Source organism: Mobula hypostoma, chromosome 12, assembly GCF_963921235.1.
Source record: "Mobula hypostoma chromosome 12, sMobHyp1.1, whole genome shotgun sequence".
In the NCBI taxonomy this organism is placed as follows: Eukaryota; Metazoa; Chordata; class Chondrichthyes; order Myliobatiformes; family Myliobatidae; genus Mobula; species Mobula hypostoma.
The window spans coordinates 5,620,996-5,641,786 of record NC_086108.1 but is presented as its reverse complement, the minus strand read 5'-3'; the positions used below and the strand labels follow the sequence as shown (position 1 = coordinate 5,641,786).

The 20,791-nt window shown below is 47.0% G+C and overlaps 1 protein-coding gene across 2 annotated transcripts in view; it reads left to right on the top strand.

Moving 5' to 3' along the window:
* Nucleotides 1–20,791, top strand: part of LOC134354583 (dynein axonemal assembly factor 10-like) — a 45,376-nt gene that overhangs the window by 12,453 nt on the left and 12,132 nt on the right. For both annotated transcript variants that reach the window (XM_063063546.1, XM_063063545.1), the window contains exons 2-6: nt 843–943; nt 6,656–6,786; nt 8,132–8,233; nt 9,601–9,716; nt 18,888–19,022. In XM_063063546.1, the coding sequence (XP_062919616.1) occupies nt 843–943; nt 6,656–6,786; nt 8,132–8,233; nt 9,601–9,716; nt 18,888–19,022 (585 nt within the window). The remainder of the gene's footprint in view (nt 1–842; nt 944–6,655; nt 6,787–8,131; nt 8,234–9,600; nt 9,717–18,887; nt 19,023–20,791) is intronic.

The following is a 20,791-nucleotide window of genomic DNA, read 5'->3' as shown; positions in this document are numbered from 1 at the left end:
CTCAGGCTTCTTCCCCCTTCCTTCTCCGTGCAAGAGAAAGGTCTCGGCTCAAAACGTCATCTGTTTATTCATGTCCCTAGATGCTGCCTGACCTGCTGAGTTCCCCCAGCATTGTGTGTGTGTGTGTGTGTGTGTGTGTGTGTGTTTGTGTCTATGTCTGTGTGTGTGTTGTGTGTGTGTGTGTGTGTGTGTGTGTGTGTGTGTGTGTCTGTCTGTCTGTCTGTCTGTCTGTCTCTGGATCCTGTAACATGAATGAAAGAAGAATGGAGAGCTCTGTGGGAGGAAAGGGTTGGATTAGTTTCGGGAGAGTTGGAGGGTCGGCATAACATTGTGAGCCCAAGGGCTGTAATGTGCTGTTTTACATCGAGAGGATATTTCCTGTAGTTGGGGAGTCTAGGATCAGAGAACCCAGCCTCAGTATAGAGGGAGTTTTGTTTAGAACAGAGATGAAGAGGAGCTTCTTTGGCCAGAGGGTGGTGAATCTGTGGAATTCGTTGCCACAGACAGCTGTGGCGACCAAGTCAGAGAGTTTATTTAAAACAGAGGTGGATAGGTTCTTGATCAGTCAGGGTGTCAAGGGTTACGGGGAGAAGGCAGGAGAGTGGGGTTGAGAGGGATAATAAATCAGCCATGATGAAATAGTGGAGCAGACTCGATGAGCTGAATGGCTTAGTTCAGCTGCTGTGTCTTATGGTCTTATGTTCTATGATTGAATGGTGGAGCAGACTCGATGGGCCAAATGGCCTAATTCTGCTCCTACACTTTGTGGTCTAACACTTGCTGCATGAAGTTGATCCTTGCTCCTAATGCTACAAGTTCAGGAAGTCTTCTTTATCCCACAGATTGAAAAGCCGAGAGCCTTCCGATGTGGCACTTTCGGAGCTTCCAGCCTGCAGCAGAGACACCTGGCTACAGGGGACTTTGACGGCAATCTGCACATCTGGTAACGCACGGCTGGCTGGCCACAGTGGCTCGAATGTAAAACCTCACAGTCCAGTATACCTCTCACTAGTCTCAGCCCAAACTGTCAGCTGTTTATTCGTTTCTATAGATGCTGAGTTACTGTACAATAGATGAGCTTTTTGTTTAACAAGGCTTTGCTAGATTCAGGCCTTCTGGAAAATTATGGGAATGCTCTGCAGACCAGACAGCATCTGAGGAGAAAGGGGGTGGAATTGATGTTTAACTAAATAGTCCTTGGGAAGTTGGCCACACAACTCAAAAGGCAGTGGCTTCACTCTGTTACAACTGTAGCGGAAGTGTAGATGCTGTTAAAATTGGGATATTGTTGCTGTTGTGTGTACAACAGGGTAACAGGCTATTTGGCCTAATTTCTCAGTACCAACCAAAGCTGACCGAAGACTCCCCCACTGCAGGGAACATCGTCGCCATGTTAAACATTACAATACAAGCTTTTGTGCCCATAATGTTGTGCCCACCTTCCAACCCACTTCAAGACCAATCCAACCTTCCCTCCCACATAACCCTCTATTCTTCCTTCTCAACCCCACTCCCCTTCACCTTTAGCACCCTGACTAATCAAGAACCTATCAATCTCTGCTTTCAATACACTCAATGACTTGGCCTCCTCAACCACCTGTGGCGATGAATTCCACAGATTCACCAGCCTTTGGCTAAAGAAATTCCTCCTCATCTCTGTTCTCGAGGGACATCCTTTGATTCTGAGGCAGTGCCCTCTGGTCTTAGACTCTCACTCTGTTAGAAACATCTTCTCCATATCCATTCTATCATACCTTTCAGTATTCAATAGGTTTCAGGAGATCCCCCCTCCCCCATTCTTCTGAAGTCCACTGAGTGCAGGCCCAGAGCCATCAAATGTATTGATTTTAACCCTTTCAGTCCCAGGACATTCTACTCCCTTTTCTTACTTACTGCCCACTACACCACTGGCGTTCAGGGAAGCAATGACGGTCCTCCATCTCTGGCGGTGTTCAGGGCTTCTTTTATCTTGCCAGTAGCTTCCCCTCAGTTTTCACCACTGTCAGTCATGCAAGGCCCGGGTGGAGACTCAGGAATACCGTCACACTCAGATGCAGAAGGATTCTTCATTGCTGTTTCCATAACAATCTTGTTTGACCAGTCAGGGTTGTTAGCCCTGAGCTGAACCCCCCAAACCTGGAGTACAGTGGACCTCTTTTAGTCTGGCCTCTACCCTTTGACCTGTTTGGCATGGGTGACCCTCCCAAGAGCCAAAGCATAAAGTCCTGACTCCAGCCAACATGGCTGTCCAGGTCATTCAGGCACAAAAGCTTCCAAACCCTACAACGAGGTTGTGATCCTCTTGGAGGGATCCCTTTTCTCTTTGCCCATAATTCTCTGCATGATGTGAAGAAATGTCACCAAGAGTCTTCATTGCTGAAGAAGTAATTTTCTTCGTGTAAAAGAAAAACAACAAATGACTGAGTTGATAGTTAAGACCTTAAGACTAAAGAAATTCCTCCTCATTTTTGTTCTAAATGGACATCCTTCTGTTCTATGGCTGGGACCTCTGGTCTTAGACTCTCCCACCATTGGAAACATCTTCTCCATATCCACTCTATCACACCATGGCTGATCCATTTTCCCTCTCAGACCCAGTCTCCTGCCTTTTCCCTGTATCCCTTCATGCCCTGACCAGTCAAGAAGCTATCAATCTCTGCCTTAAATATACCCAGTGACTTGGCCTCCACTGCCATTTGTTTGTCTGTTTTTGGCCCATATCCCTGTAAAACACTAAACGGATGTTTTAACAATTTACCTGTCCAAATATATTTTAACTGTTCTCACTGGAGTTCAGAAAAATGAGAAGGGATGACATTGAAACCTACCAAATATTGAAAGGCCTAGAGAGAGTGTTTGGGTGGTGTGGTGGAGATGTAAGGCAATCCCTCTTTCTGCCTGCCTGCAGGTCAGCCCTGGGCAAGGTGTAGCACCTGCTTAACCCCCTACCCAACCCCCAGTCAGGGTCACGTGAAGCCTTGGGAGCAGGTGGTGCATATCACATGTCCTGGTTATGTGACCACTGACACCAAGAAGTCAATCTCTGAAGGGCATTGATAATGACTAGGGTCACCCGTCTTGTAAAGACACTGCCTGGAAAAAGACAATGGCAAACCCCTTCGGTAGAGAAATTTGCCAAGAACAGTCATGGTCATGGAAAGACCACAATCACCCACATCCTACGACACGGCACATAATGATGATGACGAGACAGGGAGGATGTTTCCAATATTTCAACATTCAAAGTGGATTTATTATCCAAGTACCATATACAACCCTGAGATTCATTTTCTTGCAGGCATACACAGTAAATCTGAGAAACACAATAGAATCTATGAAACACCACACCCAGTGGGAGTGGGGGAGTCTAGGACCAGAGCACACAACCTCAGAAAAGAAGGATCTCCCTTTAGAACAGAGATGAGGAGGAATTTGTTTCGTCTGAGGATGGCAAATCTGTAGAACTTTTTGCCGCAGGCGGCTGTGGAGGCCAAGTCATTGGATATATTTAAAACGGAGGTTGATAGGCTGTTGATAGTTAGGGCATCACAAGGTTACGGAGTAAAGGCAGGAGAATGGGGTTGAGAGGGAAAATAAATCAACCATGATGGAATGGTGGAGAAGACTAGATGGGCTGAATGGCCTAATTCTGCTCCTATGTCTTCTGGTCTAATTATGCCCATCTCCACCACTTCCTTCTGTACCACCATCTATATAAAAAAAGCCCCTCAAATGCCCCTTAAACGTTTTGCCTTTCTGCTCTGGTATTAGACTGCCCTGCGCTGGGTACCCATGCCCCTCTATGAAGTGTGGCACAGTAGCATTGCAGTCCATGCAGCACCTGTCAGCGCCAGCAATCACCTATTGGGATTCAATTCCCACCGCTGTCTGTAAGTCCTCCCTGTGACTGTGGCGTGGGTTTCCTCTGGGTGGTCCGGTTTCCTCCCATATTCCAAAGATGTACAGGTTGGGGTTAATAAGTTGTGGGCGCCAGAAGCATGGCGGTAATTGCGGGCTGCTCCCAGCACATCTCCAGACCGTGCTGGTCGTTGACGCAAAGCCATGCATTGCCCTGTACATTTTGATGTTTCAATATCATCATCACCACCACCACCATCATCATCACCATCCTGCTCATCATCACCATCATCCTCATCATCATCATAATCATCCTCATCATCACCATCATCATCATCATCCTCATCATTGCCATCCTGCTCATTATCACCATCATCATCCTCATCATCACCATCATCATCATCCTCATCATCACCACCATCATCATCATCCTCATCATCCTCATCATCGCCATCCTGCTCATTATCACCATCATCATCGCCATCATCATCACCATCATCATCATCCTCATCATCACCATCATTATCATCATCCTCATCATCACCACCATCCTGCTCATCATCACCATCATCATCATCATCATCATCATCACCACCATCATCATCTTCATCCTCATCATCACCATCCTCCTCATCATCACTATTTTCCTCATCATCACCATCTTCACCCTCATCATTATGAGCCTTGTCAAATGACGTTGGTGATCATGGTCTTTGACCAGGATTGTTCTTGGCAAATTTTACAACAGAAGTGGTTTGCCATTGCCACCTTCTGGGCAGTGTCTTTACAAGACGGGTGACCCCAGTCATTATCAATACTCTTCAGAGATTGTCTGCCTGGGGTCAGTGGTCACATAACCAGGACTTGTGATCTGCACCGGCTGCTCATACGACCATCCACCACCTGCTCCCATGGCTTCACGTGACCCTGATCGGGGGGTGGGGGGCTAAGCAGGTGCTATGCCTTGCCCAAGGTGACCTGCAGGCTAGCAGAGGGAAGGAGCAACTTACACCTCCTTTGGTAGAGACATAGCTCCAGCCCGCCTCCTGGTTTTGATACACAGTCGCTATAAAAAAGTATTCACCCCCCCCCGGAGGTTTTCATGTTTTATTGTTTTACAACATTGAACCAATTCACAGTGGATTTAATTTGCCTTTTTTGACACTGATGAACAGAAACAAACTCATTCATGTCAAAGTAAAAACAGATCTCTACAAAATGATCTAAATTACAGATATAAAACACAAAATAACTGATTGTATGTGTATTCTCACATCAAATCATCACTGGTGCAGCCAATTGGTTTTAGAAGTCATATAAATAGTTAAATGGAGATCTATTTTTGGAGACCTGTGTCCAAGGTGCTTCAGTTGATTGTAGTAAAAATACACCTGTATGTGGAAGGTCCAACTGCTGGTGAGTCAGTATCCTGGCATAAACTACACCATGAAGACAAAAGAAAACTCCAAGCAACTCCACAAAAAGGTTATTGAAAAGCACAAGTCAGGAGATGGATACAAGGAAATTTCCAAGCCACTGAATATCCCCTGGAGTACAGTTAAGTCAATCATCAAGAAATGGAAAGAATATGGCTCAGCTGTAAATCTGCCTAGAGCAGGCCGTCCTCAAAAACTGAGTGACCGTGCAAGAGGGGGACTAGTGAGGGAGGCCACCAAGAGACCTATGACAACTCTGGAAGAGTTACAAGCTTCAGTGGCTGAGATGGGAGAGACTGCTCATACAGCAGCTGTTGCCTGGATGTTTCACCAGTCACAGCTTTATGGGAGAGTGGCAAAGAGAAAGCCATTGTTGAAAAAATTCACATAAAATCTTGGATAGAGTTTGCCAGAAGGCATGTGGGAGACTCTGAAGTCAGCTGGAAGAAGGTTCTATGGTCTGATGAAACCAGAATTGATCTCTGGCCATCAGACTAAATGCTATATTTGGTGTAAGCTAAACACCACACATCATCAAACACACACCATCCCTACCGTGAAGCATGGTGGTGGCTGCATCATGCTGTGGGGATGCTTCACTGCAGCAGGCCCTGGAAGGCTTGTGAAGGTAGAGGGTAAAATGAATGCAGCAAAATACAGGGAAATCCTGGAGGAAAACCTGATGTAGTCTGCAAGAGAACTGTGACTTGGGAGAAGATTTGTTTTCCAGCAAGACAATGACCCCAAGCAAAAAGGCAACGCTACACAGGAATGGCTTAAAAACAAAGTTAATGTCCTGGACTGGCCAAGTCAGAGTCTAGACTTCAATTCAATTGAGAATTTGTGGCTGGACTTGAAAAGGGCTGTTCACTCACGATCCCCATGCAATCTGACAGAGATTGAGTAGTTTAGTAAAGAAGAGTGGGGGAGAAATTGCAGTGTCCAGATTTGCAAAGCTGATAAAGACCTATCCTCAAGGCTGTCAAAGGTGCTTCTACTAAATACTGACTTGAACGGGGTGAATACTTGTGCAATCATTTATTTTTGTAATTAGATCACTTTTTTAGGTCTGTTTTCACTTTGTTATGAAGCAGTCTTTTTCTGTTGATCAGTGTCAAATAAAGCAAAATTAAATCCACTGTGATTCAATGTTGTAAAACAATAAAACATGAAAACTTTTAAGGGGTCGGGGGAGTGAATACTTTTTATAGGCACTGTACATGTGACAAAGAGAGTTAATCTAACCTAGGTCCCCCTCAGCTTCCTTTGCTCCAGGGTTAACAATCTTGGTTTGCGCGGCCTTTCCTTATAATTCAAGTCCTGATCACATCCTGCTGAATTATTTCTGTGCCATCCCACAGGAATCTGGAAGCACCTGAGGCCCCTCTCTACACGGCTAAAGCACATCGAGAAATTATCAACTGTATTGATGGTGTAGGGGGGCTGGGAATTGGTCAGGGAGCCCCGGAAATTGTCACCGGAAGCAGGGATGGTGAGTACTCCAAATCGAATTGGTTTAGTATTGTCACGTATACCGCGATACAGTGAAAAACTTTTGTTTGCGTGCAATCCAATATAAAAAGAAAGGAGAATGCTGAAGATAGTGTTACACCAACACAAGTTATTCTGCAGATGCTAGAAGTCCAAAGCAACACACAAAATACTGGAGGAGCTCAGCAGGTCAGGACATTGATAAGAGTCTCAGCCCAAACATTGGTACTGTATTCTTCTCCATAGATGCTACCCGACCTGCAGAGTTCCTCCAGCATTTTGTGTGCGTTAGAGCAATGGAGGAAGCACAGGCAGACAGACAAAGGGCAAGAGCCTTGCCAAGGAGAACAAGCTGTCATATTTAGCATTTGAGTAAATAGACTGAGACATGACAAAATTACATTGGAAATACTCTGCTGGTCAGTCCACATGTGTCCTGCACGTGCCCCTTACTTTGTAAATTTATTGATTTATTTATGTATTATATATTTATTTATTAGTTTATTGATTGAGGTATAATGTGGAACAGGCCCTTCTGGTCCTTTGAACTGTGCTGCCCAGCAATCCCTCCGATTGCCCCATGACTTTCACTGACATCCAGTTGAACCTGTGCCCCTCTCGATCTTCATGGGTGGGGAGTGAAAATAAATCAGCCATGCCCCAGACTCAGTGGGCTGAATGGCCTAATTCTGCTGCTATGTCTTATGGTCTTATTGGAGCAGAGAAAGTTGAGAAAACACAGATGGAACTCGACGTCATTATGAGGAGCATAGATGTCACCATATACAACCCTGCAATTAATTTTTTCTGGACACTCACAGCAATACAAAGAAACAAAATAATAATAAATAAGCAATAAATATTGAGAACGTGAGATGAAGTGTCCTTGAAAGTGAGCCCGTAGGTTGTGGGAACAGGTCAGTGTTGGGGTGAGTGAAGTTATCCCCTGTGGTTCAAGAGCCCAATGGTTGAGAGGCAGTAACTGTTTCTGAACCTGGTGGCGTGAGCCAAGAGGCTCTGTACCTTCTACCTGATGGGGGGGTGGGGGGCAGCGGCGAGAAGAGAGCATGGCACCTGGGAGGATCAGGCAGTGTCGAGCACGCTGGCTGAGTGGATGGTGAGCGGACAGACTGTACGAGTATCCAGAGGGGCGTTTGAAACGCCACAGCAGAGAAGGCTGTAGACCAGGTGCCGGTGGAAGGGTCCCGCAGACCCCGTGCGCGCAGAGAGCTGGAAGGCCTGTTGTGCGCTGCGGGGTTTACTGAGGAGTGAGGTTGGTGGGGAGAGGCCAGGCGGGGAATTCTGAGCCTGTTGAAATTGCTCAGTGGTGTCCGTCACCTTTGCAGGGTCGGTCAGGGTGTGGGACTCTCGGCAGAAGGACCTTCCTGTGGCCAACATGGAGCCAGCAGAGGGCTTCAACAGGAGGGACTGCTGGACTGTCACTTTTGGTGAGATGTTCCACATCGAATGTTGTGTACACACACTCGTGGATGCACACACATATACACACACACACATACGTACACACACATGCACACGCATACATACATGCGCACACGTGCACGCACACACACACACACACACACACACACACACACACAGGTGCACACTCATGCACCCATCTCTAATACACACGTGCATGTGCCCCAGCGTACACTCACACACATCTCACATCCTGTACACACATCCCCATGAACACAGCCATGTATACACAAACATACCCCCCACACTCTATCAAAAACCTCCACTCTCCTCTCCCTCTCTCCCACTAACTGCCCCTTCTCCCCAACACAATCACACACCTCTCCCCAAATCGCCCCTCTCCTCTCTCACCAACCCAATCATGCCCCTCTCCCAATTCCCCCTGCGTCTCACCAACCCCTCTTTCCTCTCTCTCCCCCTCTCCCCTAACCTACTCACTCCCTCTCCCCAACTCCCCCCAATCAACCACCTCTCCCCTTCCCCCTCCCTTTCCCCTCATCCTCCTCCCCTTCCCCTCCTCTTCCCCTCCTCTTCCCCTCCCCTTCCCCTGCTCCCCCTCCCTTTCTCCTTCCACTCCCTTGCCCCTCTTCCTCTCCCTTTCTCCTCCTCCCCTTTCCCCTCATCCTCCTCCCTTTCCCCTCTTCCCCCTCTCTTTCCCCTCTTCCCCTCCCTTTCCCCTCATCCTCCTCTCTTCCCCTTTTCCTCCCATCCCTTTCCCCTCTTCCCCCTCCCCTTCCCCCTCTTCCCCTCCCTTCCCCTCTTCCACCCTTCCTTTACCCTCTTCCTCATCCCTTTTCCCTCCTTATCCTTCCCTCTCTTCCCCTCCCTTTCCCTCTTCTCCCCTCCTTTCCCTCTCTTCTCCCCTCCCTTTCCCCTCTTCCCCCTCTCTTTCCCCTCCCTTATCCCTCTTCCCCCTCCCTTGTCCCTCTTCTCCCCCTCTCTTTCTCCTCTTCCCCTTCCCATTTTCCTCTCCCCTCCCTTTCCCCTCTTCCCCTTCCCCTCCATCCCCTCGCTGTCCTCTCTTCATCCCCTCCCTTCCCCTATTCTCCCCTACCTTTCCCTTCTTCTCCCCTGCCTTCTCCTCCCTTTTCCCTCTTCTTCCTCCTTTACCCCTCTTCCTCCCTTTCCCCTTCCCCCTCCTTTCTCCCTCTTCCACCCTCCCTTCCCCTTTTCTTCCTCCCTTTCCCCTTCCACCCTCCCTTTCCACTCTTCTTCCTCCCTTCTCCCTCTTCCCCTTCCCTTCCCCCTCCCTCCCCTCTTCCCTCCTTTACTTTTTTACTCCCCCCGCCCCCCCAACGGCGTGTTAAAAGTTTGTGTTTGATCTGTTTCTCAGGTCACACGTGTAGTCAGTGGGACCGCTGTGTTTGTGCCGGCTACGACAACGGGGACATCAAGCTGTTTGACCTGCGGAACATGGAGGTTCGATGGGAGACAAACATCAAGAGTGGTGTAAGTTTGAACTGATCCCCTGACAGGAGAAAATGCATCAAAAGTGTTGGCATTTCCGTATCTGATGTGAAATGGCAACTTCATCCCCAGATCTGGGTTCAGTAGGCAGGTCCCACTTATGCTGAAGGCAGTTCTCAAATTTCAAAGTAGATTTATTATCAAAATACTTACACTGTATGTCACCGTATACAGCCCTGAGATTCATTTTTATGTGCGCATACTCAATATAACTCTAGAATAACAACCGTAACAGAATCAGTGAAAGACCGCAGCAACTAGGGTGTTTAACCAGAGTGCAGAAGACAGCAGACTGTGCCAATACAAAAAGAAGAAATATATCGAGAACATGAGATGAAGAGTCCTTGAAAGTGAGTCCATTGGTTGTGGGAACATTTCAATGATGGGGCCTGATGGTTGTGGGGTAATAACTATTCCTGAACCTGGTGGTGTGGGACCTGAGGCTCATTGTGGTGAGTGAAGTTATCCACACTGGTTCAGGAGCCTGATGGTTGAGGGGTAATAACTGTTCCTGAACCTGGTGGTGTGGGACCTGAGGCTCATCGTGGTGAGTGAAGTTATCCACACTGGTTCAGGAGCCTGATGGTTGTGGGGTAATAACTGTTCCTGAACCTGGTGGTGTGGGACCTGAGGCTCATTGTGCTGAGTGACGTTATCCACACTGGTTCAGGAGCCTGATGGTTGTGGGGTAATAACTGTTCCTGAACCTGGTGGTGTGGGACCTGAGGCTCATTGTGGTGAGTGAAGTTATCCACACTGGTTCAGGAGCCTGATGGTTGTGGGGTAATAACTGTTCCTGAACCTGGTGGTGTGGGACCTGAGGCTCATTGTGCTGAGTGAAGTTATCCACACTGGTTCAGGAGCCTGATGGTTGTGGGGTAATAACTGTTCCTGAACCTGGTGGTGTGGGACCTGAGGCTCATTGTGCTGAGTGACGTTATCCACACTGGTTCAGGAGCCTGATGGTTGTGGGGTAATAACTGTTCCTGAACCTGGTGGTGTGGGACCTGAGGCTCATTGTGGTGAGTGAAGTTATCCACACTGGTTCAGGAGCCTGATGGTTGTGGGGTAATAACTGTTCCTGAACCTGGTGGTGTGGGACCTGAGGCTCATTGTGGTGAGTGAAGTTATCCACACTGGTTCAGGAGCCTGATGGTTGTGGGGTAATAACTGTTCCTGAACCTGGTGGTGTGGGACCTGAGGCTCATCGTGGTGAGTGAAGTTATCCACACTGGTTCAGGAGCCTGATGGTTGTGGGGTAATAACTGTTCCTGAACCTGGTGGTGTGGGACCTGAGGCTCATTGTGGTGAGTGAAGTTATCCACACTGGTTCAGGAGCCTGATGGTTGAGGGGTAATAACTGTTCCTGAACCTGGTGGTGTGGGACCTGAGGCTCATCGTGGTGAGTGAAGTTATCCACACTGGTTCAGGAGCCTGATGGTTGTGGGGTAATAACTGTTCCTGAACCTGGTGGTGTGGGACCTGAGGCTCATTGTGCTGAGTGACGTTATCCACACTGGTTCAGGAGCCTGATGGTTGTGGGGTAATAACTGTTCCTGAACCTGGTGGTGTGGGACCTGAGGCTCATTGTGGTGAGTGAAGTTATCCACACTGGTTCAGGAGCCTGATGGTTGTGGGGTAATAACTGTTCCTGAACCTGGTGGTGTGGGACCTGAGGCTCATTGTGGTGAGTGAAGTTATCCACACTGGTTCAGGAGCCTGATGGTTGTGGGGTAATAACTGTTCCTGAACCTGGTGGTGTGGGACCTGAGGCTCATTGTGGTGAGTGAAGTTATCCACACTGGTTCAGGAGCCTGATGGTTGTGGGGTAATAACTGTTCCTGATCCTGGTGGTGTGGGACCTGAGGCTCATCGTGGTGAGTGAAGTTATCCACACTGGTTCAGGAGCCTGATGGTTGTGGGGTAATAACTGTTCCTGATCCTGGTGGTGTGGGACCTGAGGCTCATTGTGGTGAGTGAAGTTATCCACACTGGTTCAGGAGCCTGATGGTTGTGGGGTAATAACTGTTCCTGAACCTGGTGGTGTGGGACCTGAGGCTCATTGTGGTGAGTGAAGTTATCCACACTGGTTCAGGAGCCTGACGGTTGTGGGGTAATAACTGTTCCTGAGCCTGGTGGTGTGGGACCTGAGGGTCTTGTACCTACTTCCTGATGGCAGCAGCGAGAAGAGGGCACGGCCTGGGTGGTGGGGATCTCTGATGATGGATGCTGCTTTCCTGTGACAGTGTCTCATGTAGATGTGCTCAGTAGTGGGGAAGGCTTCCCCCGTGATGGACTGGCCATATCCATTACTCTTTGTAGTATTTTCCATTCACGGGTATTGGTGTTTACAGACCAGGCTGTGATGCAGCCAGTAAGTACACTCTCCACTACACATCTGTGGAGTTAGTCAAAGCTTTATATGTCATGCAGAATTGTCACCAACATCCACAGAAGCAGATGCTCTGCCGTGCTTTCTTCGTACTTGCACTTACTTGATGGACCCAGGGCAGAACCTCCAAAATAGTAACATCAAGTAATGTAAAGCTGCTGATCCTCTCCACTTCTGGTCCTCCAGTGAGAACTAGCTCATGGACCTCCGGTTTCCATCTCCTGAAGTTTTGGTAAGTAGCTGGTATTGGTATTGGTTTTTTACCGTCACATGACTCAAGATACAGTGAAAAGCTTGTCAAAGGTTCAAAGTACATTTATTATCGAAGTATACTGTATACCTCCCTGAGATTCATCTTCCCACAGACAGCCAGGAAACAAAGAAACACCATGGAACCAACCTGGTGGAAGAAAAATATCAAAGATCAAACAGAATTGTTTTGCAAAAAAAATTGTGCAAACAGCAACAAAGGAGAATGAGCAAAAACACAAAATATGAAACACAAAATCAAAAGGCATATTTCAGTGCATTTTAGCTCAGTGTTCAAAGTAGCAACAAAAAAAGAGCGATCATAACTCGAACTAGAAACTAGAAAACATCATAAATGTGAATTAGGAGTCCAAATCTACAGGCTGCAGCACGTCAACGATTTCGGTCTTCCTTGGTGCTTTAGTCAGTGAGAGATGGAGTCGATGACGGGCCTGCGCCCCTTCGCCTGGCTTCCTGGCCTCAACGCCACACACTTTGGTCGCAGGCTCATGGAGTCCTCTCAGAGACAGCAAAGCACCAGGTGCCCGGTCGGCCCAAAGTCGCACCACCAGAGTGTGGATAACAGGCTGGAGTTGCTTCATGGTCCATCTTGAGGATGTTGCTTCTGGTAGCTTTGTTCTTGCATGCCGTCATTACGCAATGCATCGAGCTAGAACCAGGTAAATCAATAATAGAGCCGCAGAATAAAGTGTTACAGAGAAAGTGCAGTATAACAGGGCCCACACACAGAATGCTGTTACCCCATCCTCCTGCCATCTTACCAGGGATAGGGTTCCTCTTCTCACCGACCACCCCACCAGCCTCCGCATCCAGCACATAATTCCAAAACTTCCACCACCTGCCGTGCAGTTCCACCACCAAGCACATCCTTCCCTGCCCCCACTCACTCCCTTGTCCTTTCACCCCTCTCCACTGATCTCCCACCTGGCACTTATCCTTGCAAGCGGAACAAGTGCTATACCTGCCCCGACACCTCCTCCCTCACTACCATTCAGGGCCCCAAACAGTCCTTCCAGGTGAGGTGACACTTCACCTGTGAGTCTGTTGGGGTCATATACTGTGTCTGGTGCTCCCGGTGCGGCCTCGTGTATATTGGCGAGACCTGACGTAGATTGGGAGACGGCTTCGCTGAGCATCTACGCTCCATCCGCCAGAAAAAGGGGGATCTCCCAGTGGCCATCCATTTTAATTCCACTTCCCATTCCCTTTCCGATATCTCCACCCACGGCCTCCTCCACTGTCATGATGAGTCCACACTCGGGTTGGAGTAACAACACCTTATATTCCATTTGGGTAGCCTCCAACCTGATGGCATGAACATCGATTTCTCAAACTTCTAGTCATGCCCTCCAAACCCCTCACCTCACAATTCCCCATCCCCTTTTCCCTCTCTCACCTTATCTCCTTGCCCACCTATCACCTCCCCCTGGTACTTCTCCCCCCCCCCCACCCTTTTCTTTCTTCCATGGCCTTCTGTCTCCTTCACCAATCACCTTCCCAGCTCTTCACTTCATCCCTCCACCTCAGGGTTTCACCTATCACCTGGCGTTACTCCCCTCACCCCACCTTTCAAATCTACTGCTCATCTTTTTCTCTCCAGTCCTGCCGAAGGGTTTCAGCCCGAAACGTGGACTGTACTCTTTTCCTAGATGTTGCCCGGCCTGCTGAGCTCCACCAGCATTTTGCGTGTGTTGCTCGGACTTTCAGCATCTGCAGATTCTCTCTTGTCAGTTATAGGGCCCTTCTGGTCCAGCTGGCTTGCACCACCCAAATACCCTCATGACAAATTAACCTACTAACCCAAAGGTCAATGCAACGTGAGAGGAAACTGGAACCCATGTGGCTGTAGAGAGAACACACAAGACTCCTTACAGACCCCAGTCAAACCCAGGTTGCTGGCACAGTAGTAGCATTATGGTAACTGTTACACCACTCTGCTGGCTCAAAACAGATGTAGTGTTAAAGTTACCGAGAAGTAGACAGATAAAGAGGGAGTATGCTGATACGAGAGAGATGAAGATGTCATCGTTAGCATTTGTGTAAATAAACACATATGTGACTATAATAAGCTGGAAACACTGCTGGTCGGCCCACGTATAGTTCTGTGCGATAGAGACCTATATCAGAATCAGGTTTATCGTCACTCACATGAAGTTGCAGAACAAACTGTTACAGTTACAGAAAGTGCAGTGCAGGTAGATAGAGCCCAGTAACAGATCCTTGGTAAAAAATGAAATCAAGTCATTGGAAAGAGATGACATAGGGTCAGCAAGGTCGATGGGTGAGTGAACTTCATTTTTTTTTTCCTTTCCATTTTTTTTTAGGAATAAAGAGCATGTCTGTAGGGTTAGTACTTTGCTCTGGGTGTTGGATGTGGGAATCCTGGGAAACTTCCAGTCTCCCAGATGGCCACATCTGCACCAGGTGCACCGAGATGCAGCTCCTGTGAGACTGTGTCAGGGATCTGGAGCTGTGGCTTGATGACCTACAGCTTATCAGGGAAAGTGAGCAGGAGATAGAGAGGAGCTACAAGGAGTTAGTCACCCCAAGGCTGCAGGAGTTAGATAAGTGGGTTACAGTCACGGAAGAGAGGGAAAGAGCTCAGATAGTAGAGAGTACCCCTGTGACCATCCCCCTCAATAATCGTTATCTCGTTTTGGATGCTGTTGAGGGGGGTGACCTGACAGAGGTCAACCACAGTGATCAGGTCTCTGCACTGAGCCTGGATCTGTGGTGCAGAAGGGAAAGAAGAAGATGATGAATGCGGTAGTCATAGGGGTTTCCATAGTGAGGGGAACAGACAAGAGGTTCTGTCAGCCTGATAGAGATACCCATATGTTGTGTTGCCTCCCAGGTGCCAGGGTACGGGATGTCTCGGATCGGCTGCAGAGTATTCTGAAGCGAGAGGGTGAACAGCCAGAGGTCTTGATACACGTTGGTACCAATGGCATTGGTAAAAAAAAGGGAGGAGGTCCTGAAGAGAGAATTCAGGGAGTTGGGTAGGAAGCTGAAAAGCAGGACCTCCAGGATAGTAATCTCAAGATTGCTGCCTGTGCCACGTGCTAACGAGTGCAAGAATAACATGATCAGGCATATTAATCTGTGGCTGAGAGACTGGTGCAGAGGCAGGGCTTCAGATTCCTGGATCATTGGGGCCTCTTCTGGGGGAGGTACGACCTGTACAAATAGGACGGGTTACACCTGAACCCAAAGGGGTCCAATATAGCAGACAGCTGTCAGGGAGGGTTTAAACAAATTTGGCAGTGGGATGGGAACTGGAGTGATAGGGCTGAGGAAGGGGAAAACAGAAATAAATCAAAGATAGCATGCAGCAGAGATTATAGAAACAACAGGCAGGAGATGAGGCTTAATCAAAGCCAGTGGCATGAGTTACAGGGGAATAGAGGCACGGTGCAGTTAAAACAGAAAGCAACAAATACTGGACTGAAAGTGTTATATTTGAGTGCACACAGCATAAGAAATAAAATGGACGATCTTGAAATCCAGCCACAGACTGGCAAGTACAGCGTTGTGACCATCTCTGAAACTTGGCTAAAGGATGGCTGCCATTGGGAGTTGAATGTCCAGGGATATACGGTGTATCGGAAAGATAGGTTAGTCGGCAGAGGGGGTGGTGTGGCCCTGTGTATAAGAAATAATATTAAATCATTAGAAAGGGATAATATAGGATCAGAAGGTGTAGAGTCTCTGTGGGTTGAGCTAAGGGTAAAAGGGCAAGGGTAAAAGGACCCTAATGGCTGTTGTGTAAAGGCTTCCAAACAGCAGCCGGGATGTGGATTACAGATTACAGCAGGAGATAGAAAAAGCGTGTCAGAAGGGCAATGTTATGATAATCATTGGGGATTTTAACATGAAGTGAATTGGGAAAACCAGGCCAGAACTGGACCTCAAGAGAGAGAATTTGTAAAATATCTAAGGGATGGCTTTTTAGAACAGCTTGTCGTTGAGCCCACTAGGGGATCAGCTGTGCTGGATTGGGTGTTTGGCAATGATCCAGAGGTAATAAGAGGTTAAAGAACACTTAGGGAACAGTGATCACAATATGATCGAGTTCACTTTGAAATTTGAGAAGGAGGAACTAAATTCCAATGTGTCAGTATTTCTATGGAATAAAGGAAATTACAATGGCATGAGAGGGGAACTGGCCAAAGTTGACTGGAACTGGACACTAGCAGGAAGGACAGCAGAGCAGCAGCGGCTGGAGTTTCTGTGAAAAATGAGGGCAGTGCAAGACCGATATATTCCAAATAAGAAGACATTTTTGAAAGGAAGAAGGACACGACCGTGGTTGACAAGTGAAGTCAGAGCCAAAGTAAAAGCAAAAGAGTGGGCATACAAGGAAGCCAAAGCTAGTGGGAAGATAGAGGAATGGGAAGCTTTTAAAAACTTGTAGAAGGAAACTAAGAATTAGGAAGGAAAAGATGAATCATGAAAGGAAGCTGACAACTAATATCAAAGAAAATACTAAAAGCTTTTTTAAGTATATAAAGGGTGAAAGAGAGTTGAGGGTAGATATAGGACCAATAGAAAATGACGCTGGAGATATTGTAATGAGAGATGCAGAGATGGCAGAGGAATTGAATGCGTATTTTGCATCAGTCTTCACAGTGGAAGACATCTGCAGTGTACTGAACATTCAAGAGTGTCAGGGAAGTGAAGTATGTGCAGTGAAAATTACGACTGAGAAGGTGCTCAGGAAGCTTAATGGTCCGAGGGTGGATAAATCTCCTGGACCTGATGGAATGCGCCCTTGGGTTCTGAAGGAAGTAGCTGGAGAGATTGTGGAGGCATTAACAATGATCTTTCAAGAAAATTGCAAATGTTACTCCACTATTTAAGAAGGGTGGGAGGCAACAGAAAGGAAACTATAGACCTGTTAACCTGACATCAGTGGTTGGGAAGTTGTTGGAATCGATTATTAGGGATGAGATTACGGAGTACCTGGAGGCACATTACAAGATAGGCCAAAGCCAGCATGGTTTCCTGAAAGGAAAATCCTGCCTGACTAACCTACTGCAATTTTTTGAGGAAATTACAAGCACGGTAGATAAAGGAGATGCAGTGGATGTGATGTACTTGGATTTTCAGAAGGCCTTTAACAAGGTGCCACACATGAGGTTGCTTAACAACATAAGAACCCATGGTATTACAGGAAAGATTCTAGCATGGATAAGGCAGTGGCTGATTGGCAGAAAGCAAAGAGTGGGAGTAAAGGGAACCTTTTTCGGATGGCTGCCAGTGACTAGTGGTGTTCCACAGGGGTCTGTGTTGAGACCGTCTTTTTATGTTATATGTCAATGATTTGGATGACGGAAATGATGGTTTTGTTGCAAAGTATATAGATGATACGAAGATAAGTGGAGAGGCATGTAGTTTTGAGGAAGTAGAGAAGCTACAGAAGGACTTGGACAGATTAGGAAAATGGGCAAAATAGTGGCAGGTGGAATAGTGTCGGGGTGTATGGTCATGCACTTTGGTAGAAGAAATGAAAGGGTAGACTATTTTCTAAGGGGAGAGAAAATTCAAAAAATCTGAGGCAGAAAGCGACCTGGGAGTGCTTGTGTATGATTCGCTAGAGGTTAATTTGCAGGTTGAGGAAGGCAATGTGATGATAGCGTCCAAGAGGACTTCTTCACATGCCTTGCATGTTACACGCTTGGGCGATCATGGCTTTCCACAATGACCGATCTCATGCAGCGTCAATGATATCTCGTACACTTGGATCCGTTGGTTCTTTCCCATATATTTTCTTCTTTGCATTCCTCTTCCGCGTTTCCTAGGCATACAGCCTTGTAATGTAAGGCATTCTATTTCTCCCTTTCTGATGACATGGCCCAGGAATTTAAGTTTCCTCTCATTTAATGTTCTCGTTAGAGATCTTTTTGTATGGGCATGTTGGAGTACTGTCTCATTAGTTACCCTATCTCTATATGATCTTTTCAGCATTCTTCTACAAAACTACATTTCTGTTGCTGCGAAGTTTCTTTGGAGTTCTGGTGTTATAGTCCATATTTTGGAAGCATACAGCAAGACTGACCAGATGTAACATTTTAGTAGCCTAAGCCTTGTTGTCATAGAAATGTGTCTGTTGGTAAAAATTGGTTTTATTTTTTGGAAATTGGTTTTGGCAATGGCAATTCTTCTTTTTATTTCTACTTCTAGCATCTTGTGATATAAAGCTACCAAGATAATTAAAGCTGGTCTTCTGTTTAATTTCTTGGTTGCTAATGTACAACTGGCAGTTAGGAGTATCTTGCTGTTTTGATATTACCATACATTTGGGTTTTTTTTTACAGTTGATGGTTAGACCAAAATCTGCATTTGTTTGTACTACTTTGTCTAGGAGGATCTGTAGGTCTTCTGCAGCATTTGCTATTAGGGTGGTATTGTCTGCATATCTTATATTGTTGATGTTAACACCTCCACAGTACGGTGTGATCTTGATGTTTCTGGGTTTCCATCCTCAATAGGCATGTTGCATGGAATTTGACAAGAAAGACAGCACTTTAAATAAACTGGTAGTGACGACCCTGGAGGGGAGGATTCACATCTTCAACATGCAGGAGTTCAACGCCAACAAGGGCTTTTCCTGTCGGAGTGAGAAGGTAAGGCTTGGACTGACATAGAGAGGGGCACAACTCAGATTAACCGGAGAACACTGGCACAACTCAGATTAACCGGAGAACACTGAAGCTGAAAAGAGTTAAGTTTTGAGAATGGGGTGTGCACACTCAGAATCAGAATCAGGTTTAATATCACTGGCATATGTTGTAAAAGAAAACTGAATTACAGTACGTATACTATACGAGGTGTGATTGATAAGTTCGTGGCCTAAGGTAGAAGGAGTCAATTTCAGAAAACCTAGCACGTATGTTTTTCTGAAGTCAGCGTCTTGGACCTCCAGAAAGTGGCCCACAGCAGGGGTGATTGATAAGTTCGTGGCCTGAGGTAGAAGGGGGTGAGTTATTAACTTCAAACTTTCTGCATTATCACTCAAAGAGTTGAACTGCACGTGCATGTAACGAGAGCTTGTATAACTCATCTCCTTCTACCTCAGGCCACAAACTTATCAATCACCCCTGCTGTGGACCACTTCTACAAAGAAGGGATCCGTATGCTCCACGACTGCTGGACTAAGTGTGTACATGTACGAGGGGACTATGTTGAAAAGTAAATGTGCTAGGTTTTCTGAAATTGACTCCTTCTACCTTAAGCCACGAACTTATCAATCACCCCTCGTAGATTAGTCAAATTGAATAAGTAGTGCAAAAATAGAAATAAAAAAGTAGTGAGGTAGTGTTCATGGGTTCAATGTCCATTCAGAAATCGGGTGGCAGAGGGGAAGAAGCTGTTCCTGAATCATTGAGTGTGTGCCTTCAGGCTCCTGTACCTCCTCCCTGATGGTAACAATGAGAAGAGGGCATGTCCTGGGTGATGGGGGTCCCTAATGATGGACGCCGCCTTTTTGAGGCATCGCTCCTTGAAGATGTCCTGGATACAACGGAGACCAGTGCCCATGATAGAGCTGACTAACTTTACAACTCTCTGCAGCTTACTTTGATCCTGTGCAGTAGCAACCCACCCCCCCCCCCATACCAGACGGTGATGTAGCCAGTCAAAATGTTCTCCATGGTACATCTATAGAAATTTGCGAGTGTTTTTGATGATAAACCAAATCTCCTCAAACTCCTAATGAAATATAGCTGCTGTCTTGCCTTCTTTATAACTGCATCAATATGTTGGGTCCAGTTTAGATCCCCAGAGATACCGACACCCAGGAGTTTGAAATTGCTCACTCTCTCCACTTCTGATCCCTCTACAAGGACTGGTGTGTGTTCCCTCGTCTTTTCCTCCCTGAAGTCCACAATCAGCTCTTTGGGCTTACTGACTTTGAGTGAAATTTGATGCTCTGACCCCACTCAACTAACTGGCATATCTTGCTCCTGTATGCCCTCTTTTCACCATCTGAGACTCTGCCAACAACGGGTGTATCATCAGCAGATTTACAGACCAGGGACTGCATCGGGGCACTGATATATTACTTCCTCCACTGTCATTAAGCCCATGACCTCTGCTCCAAACCTAGTGCTGACAAATGGGCGATCTAAAACTGCTCACAACACTTCACATGTGACTGTCCAATGCCTTAAAAAGCCAGAGTTCAAATAAAGACAATCCCAGTCTCCCCCAACAATCAAACGCCCCATTCCCAGGGAAAATCCTGGTGAATCTCTTCCGCACCCTCTCCATTCAAGTCTTCTTCTTCCTCTTAGGTGCTGACCAGGAATATGCACGGGACCCAGCTTTGCATCCTGCTCTGGTCGCCCCACTGTAGGAAGAATGTTGAAGTTTTGGAGCGGGTGCAGGAGAGGTT